The sequence below is a fragment of the Cyanistes caeruleus genome, chromosome 8 (genome assembly GCF_971803275.1).
Source record: "Cyanistes caeruleus chromosome 8, bCyaCae1.hap1.1, whole genome shotgun sequence".
Taxonomy (NCBI): domain Eukaryota; kingdom Metazoa; phylum Chordata; class Aves; order Passeriformes; family Paridae; genus Cyanistes; species Cyanistes caeruleus.
Genome location: NC_141708.1, coordinates 2606805 through 2624857, shown reverse-complemented (window position 1 = coordinate 2624857; position 18053 = coordinate 2606805). Strand labels below are relative to the sequence as shown.

General features: G+C 43.0%; 1 protein-coding gene across 2 annotated transcripts in view; it reads left to right on the top strand.

The window, feature by feature from the left end:
• The window catches only part of DOCK1 (dedicator of cytokinesis 1), a 264360-nt gene that overhangs the window by 33321 nt on the left and 212986 nt on the right, over positions 1-18053 (top strand). Inside the window, exons 7-18 of one of the 2 annotated variants that reach the window (XM_086900707.1) lie at positions 2285-2420; positions 3175-3332; positions 4026-4107; positions 4772-4907; positions 5222-5294; positions 7045-7187; positions 9367-9492; positions 10672-10796; positions 11073-11171; positions 11818-11890; positions 13218-13321; positions 13722-13905. In XM_086900707.1, coding sequence (XP_086756833.1) covers positions 2285-2420; positions 3175-3332; positions 4026-4107; positions 4772-4907; positions 5222-5294; positions 7045-7187; positions 9367-9492; positions 10672-10796; positions 11073-11171; positions 11818-11890; positions 13218-13321; positions 13722-13905 — 1439 coding nt within the window. The remainder of the gene's footprint in view (positions 1-2284; positions 2421-3174; positions 3333-4025; positions 4108-4771; positions 4908-5221; positions 5295-7044; positions 7188-9366; positions 9493-10671; positions 10797-11072; positions 11172-11817; positions 11891-13217; positions 13322-13721; positions 13906-18053) is intronic. The other variant, XM_086900708.1, reaches the window with a different exon arrangement.

Genomic DNA, 18053 nt, shown 5'->3' with positions numbered 1-18053 from the left:
CCATTATGTGGGATTCTGTTGTCCTGCACACCTGGGGAGCGAAAAAGTTTGCACCAGCCCAGTCTTCAAATGCTTTGTGATGCAAATATCTCATCATATTTCAGCTATTTGTGTTTAATTCCTTAAGAACTTCCAAATTTACAGTATTTCTGTTTGTGTGCTTTACCAGCAAAAGCTGTGATTAAAAAAAAAAAAGAAATTAAATAATCAGTAACTGCATTCAGTCAGTAATTATCATTTGTGATCTGAGAAATGGACAGTGGTACCTCTGCAGACAATTAACCAGATGTTACTGGGATTATTTGTTTGGCTACTGGATTTCACCATCTGCCCAAGGAGTTGGTAAAGGTTGCTCTGAATAACCTCCAGATGCTCAGCCTTCAAATCCAGTGGAACATCTTGTGCTGTGCTTTGTGTTTGTAACGTTCTGATGGAGTAATTAAGTGATCAGAACGTTCTCTGGGGAGTGCAGGAGGGAGGTGAGTGTGAACTTGTGAGTAAATCCTCACCACTGAAAGATAACATATGTTCCTAATAAAACCCCACATTCACTTGTGCCTAAAAGGAGCGAGAATGGGGATTTTAGGATCCAGGCAGAATGAATTCATTATCTGCTTTATAAATACTGAGGGATCTTTGAGGTCCCAACCCAAACAATCCTAAATGTTTTCTGTCCTAATCATAACCTGACTTTTCCTTGTGACTTGTGAAACACTGATTTGTAAATAAGCATTTTCCTTCTATAAATACAGACAGAAGTTTTGCAGCATATTGTCAGAATAACTGAGGAAGCAAAAATGGCCTTAGGAATCTGTGTTTTTAATATCTTTCTGAAATTGGGTCAGGTAATTTTGTTGTGAAAACGCTTATTTTTTTGATTTAGTTGCAAATATCTGTAACTGGGACACTTAGGAAAAAAAAAAAAAAAAATTCAGATTTTTCCCAAGCATCATTTGCAAGTTAAAGCTAAAACAAAGGAATGGAATCAAAGGAGGGTTTGCTTTGACTCCTTTGGCAGCCTGTGCAAACATTGGTGTGTTGGAGTCTGGGTTATGAGACTTCCTTGGAATTTCTGAGCTTTTCCCCTGGCCCAGGCAGTTTCTCCCATGGAAGGACTCTGAGTTCCAGTGCTCTGTGGGTGTTTCTCCTGCTGTGGCTGCTGTCCAGGGAACAGTAGTAGGGAGGAACAAAACAACTTTGCCTGTTTTTCTGTTTGTTTCAGTGATTAAACCGTTTTCTCACCAGAAAATTCACCTTGGGAGTGCTGGAGAGTTTGGTGGTGGCTGGGTCCAGCTCCAGAGCAGAGCCTAAAAATCTGCTGCCTCCACTCTGCAGCTTGAGTGATCTTTGTCTCCCCTGCAATTAATGCAGTGCAGTTAACTGGAGGGGTTTGGGTGTTGACCCCATGAAGGGTTTAACCCTTCCAGGTGCAGGAGGGGTGAGGAGGAATCCTCCAAGCCTATGGAAATATCTTTGTGTGCCACAGCTCCTCTGTGTTTCCACATCCCTGCAGGTTATGCCCAGAGGGAATTTACTTCCAGATAAATCACAAAGCCCTGTGTGACTTATCAGACACAGCAAGTTTGATTTAAGCTCATTGATCAAACATATTTCAACTCTGAAGTTAGAGCAGCTCCACTGGGAGAGCTGACCAGGGAGTTAAAAGGAAACAGGGACACATTTATTGGGATGGAGGTGACAAGGGCAGTTTTGGGGAAGAGACCTGATTTTTTAACCCTTGGTACAGCTGCCAGCACTGTGGAAAAGTGTGAAAGGTTTTCCTGAGCCTGGATTTGATTGTGGCAGAAAGCTTCCTCTCTGCAGAAGGTAATTATGGATGTTAACACCCTGCTGACAGAGATCTGGCTTCTGCTTTAAAAAAGGGAAACAACTTCTGCCTCAGCTTGTGGGGTGTGGGGGAAACATGAATTTGCAGTTGGAGGAGAAGGTGGAGTGGGAGACATGAGCTGTGTGTGGTGGGACTTGGTTCTTCAGACTGTTGGATAAATCAGAGGAGGAGACCAAGTCTCTGGCAAATTTATTTGTTTAAGAAATTGTTTCCCCATCTGTTGTGCTGTTCCATTTCCATTTGTTCTCCCTGTGCTGTGGGAATGAGTGACTTGGATCTCCAGGGTTGGTGACATGTTAAATTGCATTATCATGTCTCCAATAATTTCTTTTCCATCACGTGTCAGGTAATGCAAGTTGAACGCTTGGCAGGTGCTTTTCAGACATTGCTTTGAGCACTGTTAATCCACAACCATTTTTTTTCTGCCTTGTTTAGAATTCTGGATTTAGATCTGGTGGTTAGAGATGAAGATGGCAACATTTTGGACCCAGAGCTGACCAGCACCATCAGCCTTTTCAGAGCACATGAAATAGCTTCCAAGCAAGTGGAAGAGAGGCTACAGGAGGAAAAAGTAAGAAAAAGTCTGTGGCTTTTCCCTGTGAAACACAAGGTTGTAAGCTAATTGGATGACTGTTATTTTTAGCATTGTTAATGAGGAGTTTGATGTGTTTATGAAGAATTATCAGGCAAAACATTTTGTAAGAATTTTTATGTCTTAGGCTGGTTTATTTTTTTTTCATCCTTTAAAGGGTTCAGTAGAATTTCTGGTTCAGACCTGTGTGAATAAATCAGCTGCATTTGTAGGTTAATATCAGAGATGTGCATGTGAGAGGTTTGTAAGTTAGGTTGTCATCAGAGTTTCTATTTGAGAATCACAAAAAATAACATCCTCATTCTTGTGTGTTTTTTTTATGCCAATCCTAAAAACTTGCTGTTGAAATAAAAGGGGCAAATTTAAAGCCCTTCTCAGTCTTTAATTGTCAGTACCTCTGCAGTTCAAAATCCTTATTTTTAAAAGGAAGAACTTTTCTGTTTCTTTTTCTGTTGTCTATTTTTTCTCCATTTATCTCTCTCTACTTAATAAGTGAAGACATCTTTTCTCTCCTTTTTCTCTTCTTTGTTTTTTAACTTTTTCCTTATGGTGTGGCACTTCAAGACAGATCCAGAAAATGCTGTCTGTCATAAAACTTAACAGAAAAAAGATCACAGGAGCAGACAGTCAATGGAAACCTCCTCCTCTTCTTTCTGGAAGGTTTTAGGAAAGTTTTATAGCAGTTGGATGTCTGTTAGGCTAAGCTAAACTTTATTTTGTTCTTGAATTGCAGTCTCAGAAGCAGAATATTGATATCAACAGACAAGCCAAGTTTGCTGCCACTCCTTCATTTGCTTTATTTGTAAATTTAAAAAACGTTGTGTGTAAAATAGGAGAAGATGCTGAAGTCTTGATGTCTCTGTATGACCCACTGGAATCCAAATTCATCAGGTCAGTGTTGTTTTTATCTGTGCTGACTCAGGGATGGTAGTGAGGGAGGTTTGAGGCTTAGCAAAGCCAAATTTCTGTGAAAGGCAGAGGCAGGTCCCTTCACCTGGGGCACGTTTCAGGGTCGTGCTGTGCTCGTGGCTCCCCCAGAGCAGGTGGAAATTCAGAGGTGAACACACCTGCAAGGGCTGTGCCCTTGCTGAGCTGCAGAATTCCCACACTTGGCTGCTGAGAAGCTGCTTTCTTTATAAAAATTGTGTGCACTAAGGGAAATGCCAGCTCTCTGCTCAATATTCGTTTCTTTAGGATAAGGAAATTTGGTTTAAAAGTCTCCTGTAAATTCTGAAGTTGGTTTTACCTTCTTATGTTAAAGGACATGCAGTGATAGGATCTGGGGGAATGACTTTAAGCTGAAAGAGGGTAGATTTAGATGGGATATTAGGAAGAAATCCTTTCCTGGGAGGGTGATGAAGCACTGGCATGGGTTTCCCAGAGAGGCTGTGAATTCCCAGTCCCTGACAGTGCCCAGGGCTGGGTTGGGGTGGCTTGGACCACCCTGGGATAGTGGAAGATGTTCCTGCCCATGGCAGGGGCTGGAATGAGACGATCTCCATGATCCCTTCCAGCCCAAAGCATTCTGTGGTTCTGTTGCTCTGTGATTTAAACAGAAAGTCTTGGAAATGTTGTTGTTTTCAGTGAGAACTACCTGGTGAGGTGGTCGAGCTGTGGCCTGCCCAAGGACATCGACCGACTGCACAACCTGCGGGCCGTGTTCACTGTGAGTGTGCCCAGAGTCCCACAGCAGTGGCATGAGCTGGGTGTGACCAGCCTGGGGCACCTCTGCAGGGGGAAACAGCTGCACAGGGGCTCTAGGACAAGGGATGGAGGGACAGGACAAGGGGGAATGGTTCCCGCTGCCAGAGGGCAGGGTTAGGTGGGATATTGGGAAGGAATTGTTCCCTGTGAGGGTGGGAAGACCCTGGCAGAGGTGCCCAGAGAAGCTGTGGCTGCCCCTGGATCCCTGGCAGTGTCCAAGGCCAGGCTGGAGCAGCCTGGGATAGTGGAAGATGTCCCTGCTCATTGCTGGGGCTGGAACAAGATGAATTTTAAGGTCCCTTCCAACTCAAACCATTCACGATTCTGTGCTGCCGAAGGCTCACGAGATATTTCTAAGTGGCTGCTAAATATTCTCAACACCTGGAAAAAAACAAAGTGAATTTTTTAACTTAGTAGAAATGGTTTGACTTTCCTAAGGAATTAATTCACACAGAACTCCAGGAAGATGTTTACATCCTGTTACAAAAGCTGCTTTACTCTGAGAGCGCTTTCTGTTAGAGGCTTGCACAGCAAAGGCAAATTCTGAGCAGCAAACCCTCTGCCTGCTGAAAGTGAACTTGAAATTCAGCTATTGGAAAGCAACCTGATGTTACTACTGTTTGCAGGACCTGGGCAGCAAGGACCTGAAGAGAGAGAAGATCAGTTTTGTGTGTCAGATCGTGCGCGTGGGCAGGATGGAGCTGCGGGACAACAACACCAGGAAGCTCACCTCGGGGCTGCGCAGACCCTTTGGGGTGGCAGGTACCTCTGGGGTGGATCTCTCCATCTCCTGCTCAGTTCTTCCTTGGAAATTGGGTGGTGGAACTGCTGTGGGGTTGTAGAAACTCAGAGATGTTCCAAATCTCATCAGACTGGTTGCTGTGTCCTGAACCCTCCAGGGTTTGCCATCACGAGATGCCAAAGCTCATTTGCACCGTGTTATTCCATGGGCAGTTCTGAAATTCCACAGCTGATGATTCCATCCCTCTCCTGAGTCACTGTTGCTTCAGTTCCCCAGGGGCTTCTCTCTTCCCACCTTGCTCAGTTGATGCAGAGCCCTTGGTTTGTCTTTGCAGTGATGGATGTTACCGACATCGTTAACGGGAAGGTTGATGATGAGGACAAGCAGCACTTCATCCCATTCCAGCCGTAAGTAGGGAGCAGTTGGAAGAACAAGCAGGAGTGAAACAAAACAAGATTTTAACTTGGATTTAAAGAAAAAAAGCCAATATTTTCAGTTAATTTATCTCCATGGGATATTTTCTCCAGAGTAGTATTGCTAATACATATTCCCTGATAATTTGTCATTACCTGAAACAGTAAAATCCCCAGAAACTTTAGGGTTTTTTGGGTTTAAAGCATGCACTCCCAGGTTTGCAGCCTTGTTTTCTTTTTGTTTAGAGCTGTCAGGGGGAGAATGTATAAGAAGTGAAACGCTTAAAGTAATTTCATTGCTGGTTTAGCTCTGCCTGAGATCAGCAGAGATCATGTTCCATCCATAGATCCTAGGTGGTTTTACTTCCATGAAGTAAAGGTAGAATGGATAAGGCAAATTAATTTACATGAAGTAGGGATGCTTAATTTTCCCATTGTGGGAAATGCTGGACTGCCATCTGTTCCAAAAGGCAAAACATAGTTATGGGAGCTAAATTCCTTTATTAATACACTGATGGATATTTGAATGGGCTTTTAATAATATTTTTAAAAAAAAACTTGACATAATAAAATCTTGAATTAACTTTGTTTTGAGAAATAGGCATAATTCAGGAAGCCCTTGTGGTTTGAAGGAGTAGGACTGGTGAGAGGACTGCAAGGTGTGCAGGTCCTGCAGGGATATAGGGATAGGGATAACTAATTTGTTAATGACAAAATCAAAGCAAAATTCCATTTTTTTAAGAAAAACAGGGTTTGGGGAAGAGAAGGATACATTTATTGTGTGGTAAACAACAGCAAAGTTGTTTTTTAGCCAGCCTGGAAATATGCAATGAAAATGAACCTTTCAGAGAGGGTGCTAATGGAACATCCAGTTTTCTGCTCCATTAGCACTGATTCATTTTTCCTGTTACATATACACAGAGCTTTAAAAAGATGCACAATGTGATTTTTCTTTTTCCCCTGTAATAAATGAAAACATTCTCCCGAAAAAGTCTATCCCAAAGAATATGAATAAGGTGGAAGCAAAGGCAGGGTGACCGCTGGTGTTGTCATTTCCATCGTAGACTTGGGCTGTGTATATGAGGCACATTTTTCTCCTCATCCCATGCTTTGTTTCTGTTGTACCACATGCAATTCTGTTTTCATATCTTTGTTTGTATTCATTCACTGGCCACCAGCACAATGGCTGTCAAAAGCACTTGGCAAGATTTACTTCAGTGCCACCTAATGCTGCTGTTTATTTATCGTCCCCATCTTCTCATTTATTCACCGAGTTTGGGTTGTCTGCTCTTCTCCTCCTTTTCCCTGTGAGATTGATGGGAGCTTTTCCTTCAGGCACTCCGCCTGTGGAATGACAGAGGTGACCCTGGAGGTGTTGCAGGGCCAGTCTGCTATAAATATATCTATTATTCAATATTTATATAAAAGAGAGCTGCCTGTGTGGGTTTTCAGTGCTTAATTGGGGACTCTCAGGTGGGAGACCTCCTCCTGCTCCCTGAGGACTGTCCCTGAGGGAGCAGAGCCCTCACAGGCGTGCTGGACTCTCTGTGGTAGATCAGCGTTCTTCTGATTAATGATCTCCCTCTGTCTTTCTTGTTACCTTTCCTGTCCTTTGTCCTGCGTTGACTAATAAATACTCTTTGTCACAACTGTGATACGATCTTTTGTGTTCCCTTGTCACTGTGACTTCTGGTTTTCTGTGCCCCTTTGTCTCCTGGTGTTGGTCGTCATGTGCATCCTCCAGGCTAGCGTTGGATGACGCCATTCGACACAAGCAGCTGAACATATCATCCCGTTTTTCACCCAGGGTGGCAGGGGAGAATGATTTCCTGCAGACTGTTATAAACAAAGTGATTGCTGCTAAAGAAGTCAACCACAAGGGTCAGGGTAGGTACCTCTCTTTCTGTGCGCCTTGGTTTGCTTCGCGTGCTGGCGGTTTCGATTTTGGAATATAACAAAATTGTTTGTGCGGTTTGTTCCTCCCTTCCCCGCCCCTCAGGGCTCAGCCTGATCCTTCCCCTTGCCCAGAATTTTTCCCCTGCCCAGTGTGGGCTCTGCATGTTGTGGCATTGCTCAGCTCTTGGATGTCTTTGTGTTTCTGCTGGAGAGGGTCCAGGGGAGGCCACGAAGATGCTCAAGGGTCTGAACATCTCTCTGATGAGCAGAGACTGAGGGAGCTGGGCCTGGTTCCTCTGGGAAGGAGGAGACTGAGAGGGAATCTCATTCTTCCATATAAACCCATCCAGAGGGTGTCAGAGGATGGGGCCAGACTGTTTTCAGTGGTTCCCCATGAAAGGATGAGTGGCTGTAAACTAAAACACAAGTTTCACCTCACCATGAGGAGGAACTTCTTTCCATGAAGGGTGGCAGAACAGCTCTGGAGCAGCTGTCCAGAGAAGGACGTGGAGTTTCCCTTTCTGCAGACATTCCCAACCCACCTGAACACGTTCCTGTGTCACCTGCTCCCCTTGGCAGGACTGGATGATCTCCAGAGGTCCCTTCCAACCCCACCTATCTGTCACTGTGACTCTGCTGGAGGTTCTCTCACTCACCTCTTGTGCCCTTGAGCTGTGGATTTTTGCCTCCCCATGCTGAAGGAAGGAATATTCCCTTCCTTCTCTTCCTTCCCCTTGTTTTTCCAGTCTGCAGCTGCACTTGGAATATTTTTTTCCTTCCCCAGGAGGCCTGAGCTGGCAGGAGCTGAGGAGGGAGCCAGAGCCAGGCCACCCCTCTGAAACCTTCCCTGGTACCTTCTCTAGGGCACTGCTCTGGGGTGATTTATTTTTGTGTGTGATCTCATGATCATGGTGTGTCTGTGCCCAGTCGTTTCTCTACTGCCTTCAGTATTTTCTGAATTCTGGATTAATGTGGAGTTATGCTGATTAATACAGAGTTGCCACCAAACTGAATATCTGTATCTGACCAAACCTTGGGAAAACTACACACTTTCCCCTGATTTTTACACTAATTAATAGCCAACAAAATTTTACATAAACCTTAATTTTAGATTCTCCTTTAGCTAATGAGGAAAAGTTTTATCTGCTTCCCCTTCCTCGTTTTCACCTGTGGCCAGTGTGTATCTGACAAGAGGAAACATTTCAGTGTCTTTGATTCCAGATTCTTTCCCTAGAAAAGTGCCCAAGCCACCAGAAAAAGGATTAAGAGTTGTTCCTTAGCCAGTCAGTGCAGGTACAGTTGCAGCTCAGTGAAACAGCAGCTGTCAGAACCATCCCTGGCAACAAATCAGCCCAGAATCTCTTACAGAGATATCATGGAAAAGACAAGGCTGCCAAGTGTACACAAAATGAATGTACAGTTAATTCTCTAACAGGGTAACCCACAATTTATTTCATGGATGAATATTTTTGGGGTGTTTTTCGTAGCTTTTAATTTTAGGATTTTCTTCTGCAAATTGCTGCTGTGATTATTTCATGCTTAAACTTGATTGCCAGCCACTTCACCAAGTGGAAGGCTTCTTTGGGTTGGGTTTCTTTTTTATTTTTACAGGATTTTTTTTTTCCCTTTGGCATCTTTCTTTTTCCTGTAACAAATGTGCCTGATGTTAGTTGGCAAGCAACAGCTTTTTAGTGGCTTCTTCTGCTGCTGAGCAGAAAAATATCATCTGTGTGAAGCTGATGCTGTAGATTTGTGTGCTCAGAGCAGTGAAAACGATGTATGGGGGTGGTGATCAGTCAGTTTGGGTTATGGATCTGCTGGTATTGCTTGCTTGGAATCCTTGGGTTTTTCCATGCAAATCATCCTTGCTCCTTCTTTTTTTTTTTTACCCCATGGAAGATAAACATCTCATTACAAAGAACATGGAACAAAATCAGAAATAATTCTGTGTGCTGTACTCATATTTTTGTGTGAAGTGATGAGATCCTTGGAGTGTTTTAAAATATTTTGTGGTTTTTTTTTGTAGTAAAGGAAGATCAGTTATCTTAATGTACTTTAATTATTTTAACCTTCTTAACTTTTTCAATTTGTAAAAAGAAATCTCTAGCATCTAAGACAAAATCCCAGCAGTTTCATAATTGTGTTTTTTCTTTTTTTTTTTACATAACAGGTCTGTGGGTGACTTTGAAACTTCTTCCAGGAGATATCCATCAGATTAGGAAAGAATTCCCACATTTAGTGGATAGGTCAACAGCAGTGGCTCGGAAAATGGGCTTTCCTGAGATTATCATGCCTGGTAAGGCACTTAATTAATGCTGCTTTATTATATCTAAACCTGCTTTAAATATCTGTATGTACAGAAGGTTTTGGAGGAAAAAAAAAATTAAAGATGAATTTAAGGTATGGTATGCATTAAATAAAAAGAATTGTCAAAAGATGTTGTCTCACTGAAAATAAATGTGAAATATTTTGGTGGTACCTGCATCAATAAATAAAGCTCCTTCCCCTGTCAAGAAGACAGGAAATCCCAGTGAGAGTGGAAATTCTCCTTTTTTTTTTTCCCAGTTAAAAAGAATGTACACAAAGTACACGCTTTGTATTTTCCCCATAGCAAGGGCATTTGTAAAACTTATCTCCTGTGCTGAATCCAAAGCAGATTTTTGAGGCACAGGCTTGATTTAGAGATAGCAGCTCTCTTAGGGTTTGTACCAGATTTGGATAATGCATTTGAAAGAGAGACACGTCACCTTTTTTTTATAAATAAATGTATTCTGTGCATGTTCAGTTCAGGTGTTTACAAAAGAAAAAGAAACCCAACAAAAAAACAAACCAAAACCCATGAAAACCAACCCAAGACCGTGGTGTTTCTCAAAATAAAATCTGCCATGAGCAGGAGCAGAACCTGCAGTGTCCTTTGCAGATTGATGGGCTCTGGAGGATCCATGAGATGTTTCCAGAGCCCATCCCCGTTCCAGATGTCGCTGTGGCTGCTGACAGATGTCTGTCAGATGTTTTACAGTCTCTTCTACAAGTGTGAGTGCCTCAGCACCTTGTTTGCATCCTGTGTTGGCTCATAAAATTATTGGAGATCCCTTGTTTCCCCAGCTCATTTTCAAAATTTCAGTTGAATTGGGGTGGAGCTGAGGAGCATTTTAAGACATAAATCTAAATACAACCCTTCCCTGCAACCCCCAAGCCAGCAAAAACATCAAACCTCTTCCTGCTGTAACAAATTAGAGACCTCTTGTGGGCTGTTAAAATATTTTAAATTGCAAAATACCTTTGTGTGGGATAAATGGCTGTGTTGAAACATTTCCTTTCAAGTGAACAATGAAAGAAGTTGGGTAAAAATAAAGTAAATGGAAGCGTGGTGCTTTAAATGTTTTGCCATTGTTTCTGTGTGTCCTTGCTTTCATAAATCCTTGGTTTTACTGTGAGAATTGTGGGTTATTTTGTGCTTTGCTTTCCCTTGTAGGAGATGTTCGTAACGACATCTACGTCACCTTGGTGCAGGGAGATTTTGACAAAGGCAGTAAAACCACAGCAAAGAATGTGGAAGTCACAGTGTCTGTTTATGATGAAGATGGCAAGAGATTAGAGGTATTAAAGTATTTAATGTCTGGGAGCTTTCTGATTTTGATACATATCATGTTGAGCCTTTTCGACAGCTGTATTTGTCAGCTCAAGGTCCCAGTTTTTATTTTCAACCCAACTTTTGTCATCATTAAATACATCTTGCCTTATCAATGCATGCGTTTTGATACCATGAGGAGCATTCTCTCTTATGCTGACCTACTTCACTGATTTATTTTTTGTTTATTTCACTGCAAAAGTGAAGTTTAAGTGACACAAGCACTTCCCTTTTTGTTTTTGCAGAGTGTTATTTTTCCCGGTGCTGGTGATGAAGCCATCTCAGAGTACAAGTCAGTGATCTATTACCAAGTAAAGCAGCCTCGCTGGTTTGAGACTGTAAAGGTATTTAAACTGTTAAAATAACTTGTCTGGGTGTTAATGTGCCATTAATACAGCTTCCAGTGGGAAACAAACTGGGGAAATTCAGTGTCTGTGTTCAGCAGGGCAAGGAATAGCTCAGCTAAGAGAGGCTTTGATGTTTATTGCGTATTGAGTTTTATTTCAGCCATTGCTCAGGATGACTGTGGTGGGGAAACTCCAGCATCTCCTCAGGAGTGGTTTGCTCTGTTTCCATGAAGCTGACCTGGAGGAGAACAGGATATTAAAGCTGAAACACATTTCCCATAGTGTTGGACTCATCACTGTTTGGGGAGCTGGTTGTGCTTTAAGCCTGCTCGTTTTGCTGGGGTAATAACATTTCCACTGCCAGGTTTGGAGGTTGATGGTGCCTTTCTGGAATCCACTCAGTCTCTGCAGCAGAGGAGCAGGGTGTAGCTCACAAGGGCCTTGGAGCTGCTCCCCGCAGCAGAGTTTTCCCTCCAAAGTCGCCTGGTTGCGTCTGTAGGCAGAAAGGGGTCGCTGAGGATGGATGTGCTGCTGGGCTTGTCACTCACTGACCATTTGGATGTGCTGGAAGATGTCTGGGTGGGCTTGGGGGAGGCTGAAGGTGCTGCCCTGACCATTTCCTTCCTCCTCTCCCCTGGTCCAGGTCGCCATCCCCATCGAGGACGTGAACCGCAGCCACCTGAGGTTCACCTTCCGCCACAGATCCTCCCAGGACTGTGAGTAACTCAGCCTCTCCTTGGAACTCCTGGCACTGCTGCTGCCAGCATCTCCTGGGGCAGGGAAGGCATTCCCACATTCCCAGAATTGATTATTGCTATTGCTTTTACTGCAGGATTAAATTTGGGATGTTTTACTTCATGCCATATCTCAGCTCCTTTTTCCCTTTACATCTTTCTCACTCTCACCTATCCTGATTGTTTTCCTTCCCTGCCCAGATTTTTCTCTAAAAGGAATAAAAGGAATTTTTTACTAGGTTACTAATAGAATAAAACTTCCCATTAGTAACTCAGAGAGTTGTGGAATTCTGTATCTTAGAGGCAGGGAGTAGTAAAGATCTTCAACAAATGGGAATGTGAAAGTTTACAGTTGGCTTAGCATCAGTAATTGAAGTCTTTGGGATTAAGAAAACTAATAAAATAATGTAGAGAATGATACTTTTTAAGAAAAGCAATCTTCCAAAAGTCATTATTACCAGAATTATGATTGTGTGCTACGAATTATTAGAGTCAGAAATGTTCTCATGATGACTCAAATATTTAGGTTGGCCACAGCCTAAAGATTTGAAAGAGGTTATTCCTAAATATGAAAGATTAAATATTCCTAAATATTTAATTCTTAAATATTCCTAAAAAATGAAAGAGCCCCTTTCAGGGCTTCCTCTGTGGCTCCTTGGTTTGTCTCAAGGTGGTGACACTTTCCTCCTGGCTTTTCTTCTCAGCTTCCTTTGTGATCTCTCCTTCATCTCTTGCTTTGGTTTTTTTAAACTTTTGCCAGCTAACAGATTTGAGCAAAAACAAGCTGAATGCATTTTCTAGTTCCTGTTGGCTGCAGAATGGGTCAGCTTTCAAAAAATTGGGGCACTTCATCTGCAGTTATGGATCCAGTTGCTGTTCTGTTTCTAATGTTCCCCCTCCAAATTTCTGTCCTCAGGGCTCTGTGCTCTGATGAGGTCCTCAGTGCTGGTGTTTAATCTTTATTCCAGCTCCCAAACACTGCCATTCTTCTAAAAACCTGGGCTTTCTCAATGCATCACATTTCTATTTTGTTTTTAAAATTTGCTTTTATAAAACTTTCCAAAAGGAACAGACAGAATATGAAAATACGAATGTCTGGTTACTGTTGATGTGTTCATTTGGCTTTATTTTTTTCTTTTTTTGGTTCTGTCTTGCTTTTAGAAGACTTCCCCAGTTTTTTGTACACTTAATTTACATGAGAATCTTTGCTGTGGTCACTCACTGACAGGCTGTCCATGTTTGTGAGATTTAGGTATCCTGACTGCAGAAATAATTCTGTGGTGATTTGTCTCTTTTTTTTTGGTAACAGCCAAAGATAAATCTGAGAAAATATTTGCTCTGGCATTTGTGAAGCTCATGAGATACGATGGGACAACTCTGAGAGATGGAGAGCACGACCTTATCGTTTACAAGGTAGAATTTTGAGTCCCCAGTGGGGAAGCTCCACTGACTTCTGGGGAATTCTGTTCCAGAATTACCCTGGAAAATGTGTTTTGAACTCTTCTGTTAAATCAAACTGAGCAGCAAGTCCTGAGGAGTTGGTTTATGTGGGAGATTGAGTGTTAAACCTTGAGTAAGTTTTCATTTCAAAGGCATTTGTTGATGAGTTTTTTGTGGGTTGGGAAAGGTGAATTCTACAGCCTTTTAAATAATCCCATTTTGGCTGTATTGTGGACAGATTAGTGCTCAATCAGTGTTGTTAAAGATTTGATAGCTGCAAACCTAAGAAAATCCAGTATAAACATTAAAATGTTCTTTTTTCTGAGATTTTGACTGGATATTTTCTCCTGCTGTGTTTGAAACATCCCTTTAGGCAGAAGCCAAGAAGCTGGAGGATGCCTCGACCTATCTCAGTCTGCCATCCACAAAAATCGAGCTGGAGGAAAAGGGACACTCAGCAACAGGCAAGAGCATGCAGAACCTCGGGAGCTGCACCATCAGCAAAGACTCTTTCCAGATTTCCACTCTGGTCTGTTCAACAAAACTTACCCAGAATGGTGAGTTCCCAGAGCTGCTGGAGCTCCTGCTCCTCACAGCAGGGTTGGGATCTGTGTGCTGCCTTTGCTGCCTTCCCCATCCCCGTTCCACGTGGCTGGGTGGTGGCTCTGCTGGATTGCATTGTGTGGGTGAGTGTGTGAACCATCCAGCCTTTTCTCTGTTTTGCTCCAGAGCAGTTGATGTCTCTGGAAAAACAGAAGAATCCCAAGTTAATTGGGACCAGGGATAATTGAGACTCTTCCCCTGAAGTGCACTGAAACAGGCTCTGTGGCATTTCACTTTTCCTTGAAAAACAGAGCTGAGGACGGGGATGAGTTTGCTTTCAAGAGCAGCTAGTAGCAGGGCTGTGCTCCCAAACAAGCTGGTTTATGTCACTCCAAGGTGCAATAGTCGTGTCTCAGGGCTGAGGACAGCTCTGATGTTTTCTCCTGGCGTGCAGAAGGGATGTTAGTGGAGGATGTGTTGCCTGGAGGTCACTCTCATGTTCCCACACCTTCCCGGTGGGTGGAGTGGCCTTGGCTTCGTGTGTTCCTTTTAAACCTTGCGTTCTGTGCATTTTTCCTGTTTGTCAGCTGGCTGAGTGCATCCCAAGGCTGTGTGGAAAGCTGGTGGCAGCCACCAAAGCAAATATTTCACATTTGCAGCCTGTGCCCTCTGTGTAATTCCTGTGCTTGGTTGCCATGGAGCGATCCCTTGTTCTCCTGGCTGCACCAGCAGCGAGTGGGGAGTGTGGGAGGGTCATTCCGTAGGGAGTGAGTCATTCCAGGGAGCTGCTGTGACTCAGGATGGTCTGTGGGGAGCTGGAAGGGAATCTTGGTGACACTGCCACATCCACGAGTCCCCTCTGGCCAGGGGATGGCCCCGCTCTGGTGCCACTCCAGGGCCAAGCCCGGCGTTGGCCGCGGTGTTTTCCAGCGGCATCTCCCAGCTCATCCCGGGCGTTTGGCATGCAGAGCACATCGGATCCACTGCAGTCTGGCAGCCTTGGAGCCTGGCAGGGTGTTCAGCAGAAAAATTGGGATGTGGTTGTAGGATTTCCCAGCAAAGATGGGATTGCAGCTCAGCAGCAGCACAGCGGGGCTGGGGTTTGGAGAGCAGCATCCCACATCTGGAATGAAACTGCTTTTTGTTGGAAAATCTGTGCTCTCCTTCCCTTCAGCCTTCCCTAGTACTCATTAGTAGTTAAAAGTATTTCCCAGTGATCAATATATTGATGTGGCTTTCACAGAACTGCTATTAAAATTAAGCTTGAGCATTGTTTGGTGCTTAATTTACATATTGTTTGCTTTGAAGGCCTGATCTTTATTTAATGCTGCTGTTAATTATGTTGTCTGGGAAACTTTTCCTCTGAGTTGCCGAAGTCTTTTCTCTCTCTTCAAAGTACTGTGACATTATTAAGCAAGATCACCATGTCTTGTTGAGCAGAAAAGAAACAAAGGGAAAAAAATCATCATTAAATTCCTCCCTCAAGTATCAGTTTTCATCTAAAAATCAGCAGTGCTTTTCAGATGGTGATTTCTGAAGCTGATTTTAAGTTTTGTAAAGTGGCTGGTTACTATGCTTCCTTTAACTTTCTTAAAAACAAGTAAATAAAAATCCATTATTATCCTCACTTACAAAAATGTTGAGCCAAAGCAGATTTTTCTCCTTTTGGTTACCTATTGTAATTCTTTCTTTGTCCTCCACAACTATCTTGGAACTGGCTTTAAGACTATATTTTTAGTAATTCTGAAAGTATGTGAATAAGTCATCTGGCTTTTTCTGCTTGGTGTTTGATGGTGCAGAGACTTTTTTTGGGTCTGAGCTCTTTGAACACTCCCTTGACTTCAGTTCTCTATGAACTGTGACTTTTTAATGTTGCTTTTCTATCAGTAATCAGTGTCCTTAGCAAGGAAAAGTCTTCAAAATAACAAACTTGGCCAGTGCTGGGAGAGAGTGATGGTGTGAAGTATCTGCTTGGTTAACACTTGACCAGTTTTTAGTGATTTGAGCAGAATTTATTAAAGCAGGACATTCCCTGGCCTTTTCCTGGACTTTGCAGTTAATTTTGAGCAAGACTGGAGCCTTAAGACAAAGAGGAGGAGGAGAAAAAACCTTCAGTGCCTGTGGAAGTAAATCCTCCTGGTGCCTTTTCCCAGACTTCCAGGATGTCCTTTTATCATCAGGGTGATGGGAACAGAACTGAAATTGCATTTATGGCTTGCTGGGAACATGTTCTGTTATCAATAGGCCGAGAGCTGGCTGGTGCTGTCCCCATGGATTTGCTGTTGGAAGCATCTGGGGCACCACTAAGGCTTATTCCAAGAATTTCTCTGTTTTCTGTTCTGCCTGAAGGACTCAAATCTTTGGATAATAGTCTGTTCTTCACTGGAGTTAGGATGTGGAGGAACCAGGGAGACCAGGATTTTGGAGAACAGTTGGGAGGAATTTGACTTAGCACAGTTGATAATTAAAAAAAAGCCCAACACACACACACACACATGACAAATTGAAGTGCTACAGTGGCATAAAAAGTGAAGCACAGAATTAAAATAAAAATCATACAGACTGGGAGATCAAATGTTAAAGTCAAGAAGGCAGAGAATTTCAAAGAACAGATGGGAATTTAGTTAGAGGGGAAATATTATCTAACTGAATTCAGTGGCTGGGCTTTGAGGAAAGTTTGGGGAAGTTTTTGCACAGATACAGGGTAAGGGAAGCAGATAGGCAGGAACTTGGGGTGTTTCCTTCCACTTGTTAAATACCCTGTAAAAGGAAATCTTCATATGTCATACATAGAATAATAAATCACATTGATAAAGCCAAGTTGCTCTTGGGGACTTTGCAGCCTGGGTGTTTGTTTAAAGCTTTTGCAGCAGGAAATCACAGAATTCCAGACTGGTTTGGGTTGGAAATGACCTTAATGATCGTCCAGTGCCACCCCAGCCATGGCAGGGACACCTTCCCCTGTCCCAGCTGCTCCAGCCCCAATGTCCAGCCTGGCCTTGGGCACTGCCAGGGATCCAGGGGCAGCCCCAGCTGCTCTGGCCAACCTCATTCTGTCTTCCTCCTGATGTTTTCTAACCTCAGATTTCACTTGACCTAGGCTGACTCCAGCATTCCTGTTTCCTGTAGGCTAAAATACTGTTTTACATCCTTTGACTGCATTATTTTACACACAGCCCTGTGAAAAGAGTGGGATTAACTGCCTGACTGGTGCTTTGCTGGGGTTAATTAATGCTTGCATTACCAGCGAGTGCCCATTTTTCCATACCCTGTAAGTTATTTTTCCCTTTCAGCTGGCCTGCACTGACATTTTGCTCACAAATGGATATTCATTTAGCATTTGCTCTGCCATCACGCTGCGAGTCCACGTGGGTTTGTTTTCTTGGGGCAATCCATGATGCTGTTCAGAGCTCCTCTGTGGGCTGGCTTTTGTTCAGATCATTTCTTCTGTCAAGCTGATGCCTTGTTAGAAGTCAGACTGCAGCCAAATTCAGGGGTGGAAAGCTGATATAAATATATCCATGAAACACTTTGGGTAACTCATGGAGGCATCTTTGCTTTCCTTCCAGAAGCAATTTTATTATTTTTTTTTTTTGTTATTACTGAGTTTCCTAGAGTTTGGGTTCAGGCTATAGACTTCTTGTATTAAAAGGAGTGGAGGACTTGGATTCAAGTCTTTCAAAGCTTTAATGTAGTAAAACTCTCTTGATTTCTCCTCACAAAGAGATGATGAGAAAGCTTGGTTTGAGTGCTGCTCAGAGGGGAATCTTTCCAAGGAGTACTGCGGTCCTTTCCACTAGAAGTGATTTCATTTATTACTTAGAATGAAAGATTTTTGAGGAAAGCATAGCAGCTGCTTTGAGTCTCTGCAGATAATTTCCAGAATAAACTCTGCAGATCCATGCCTTGGTAAACGTTGTGTTGGTTGCTTTGAAAGTCTGAATAGCAAAGAGGTGAGGGGCTGTTTGTTGGGAGAAAGTGCCAGTTTTGAGTTATTCTGGGCAGAATTCACACAGGATGAATTATCTGGGGAGGTGGATAAGGTGCAGTGGTGGGCCAGGGGCTAAACTGAAGGTAGTGAGTCTTTAAATTAGTCACAAAATCGTTTAAGCTGGAGAAGACCTTTAAGATCATCAAATTCAGTTTTTTATTGAAGGCTTCT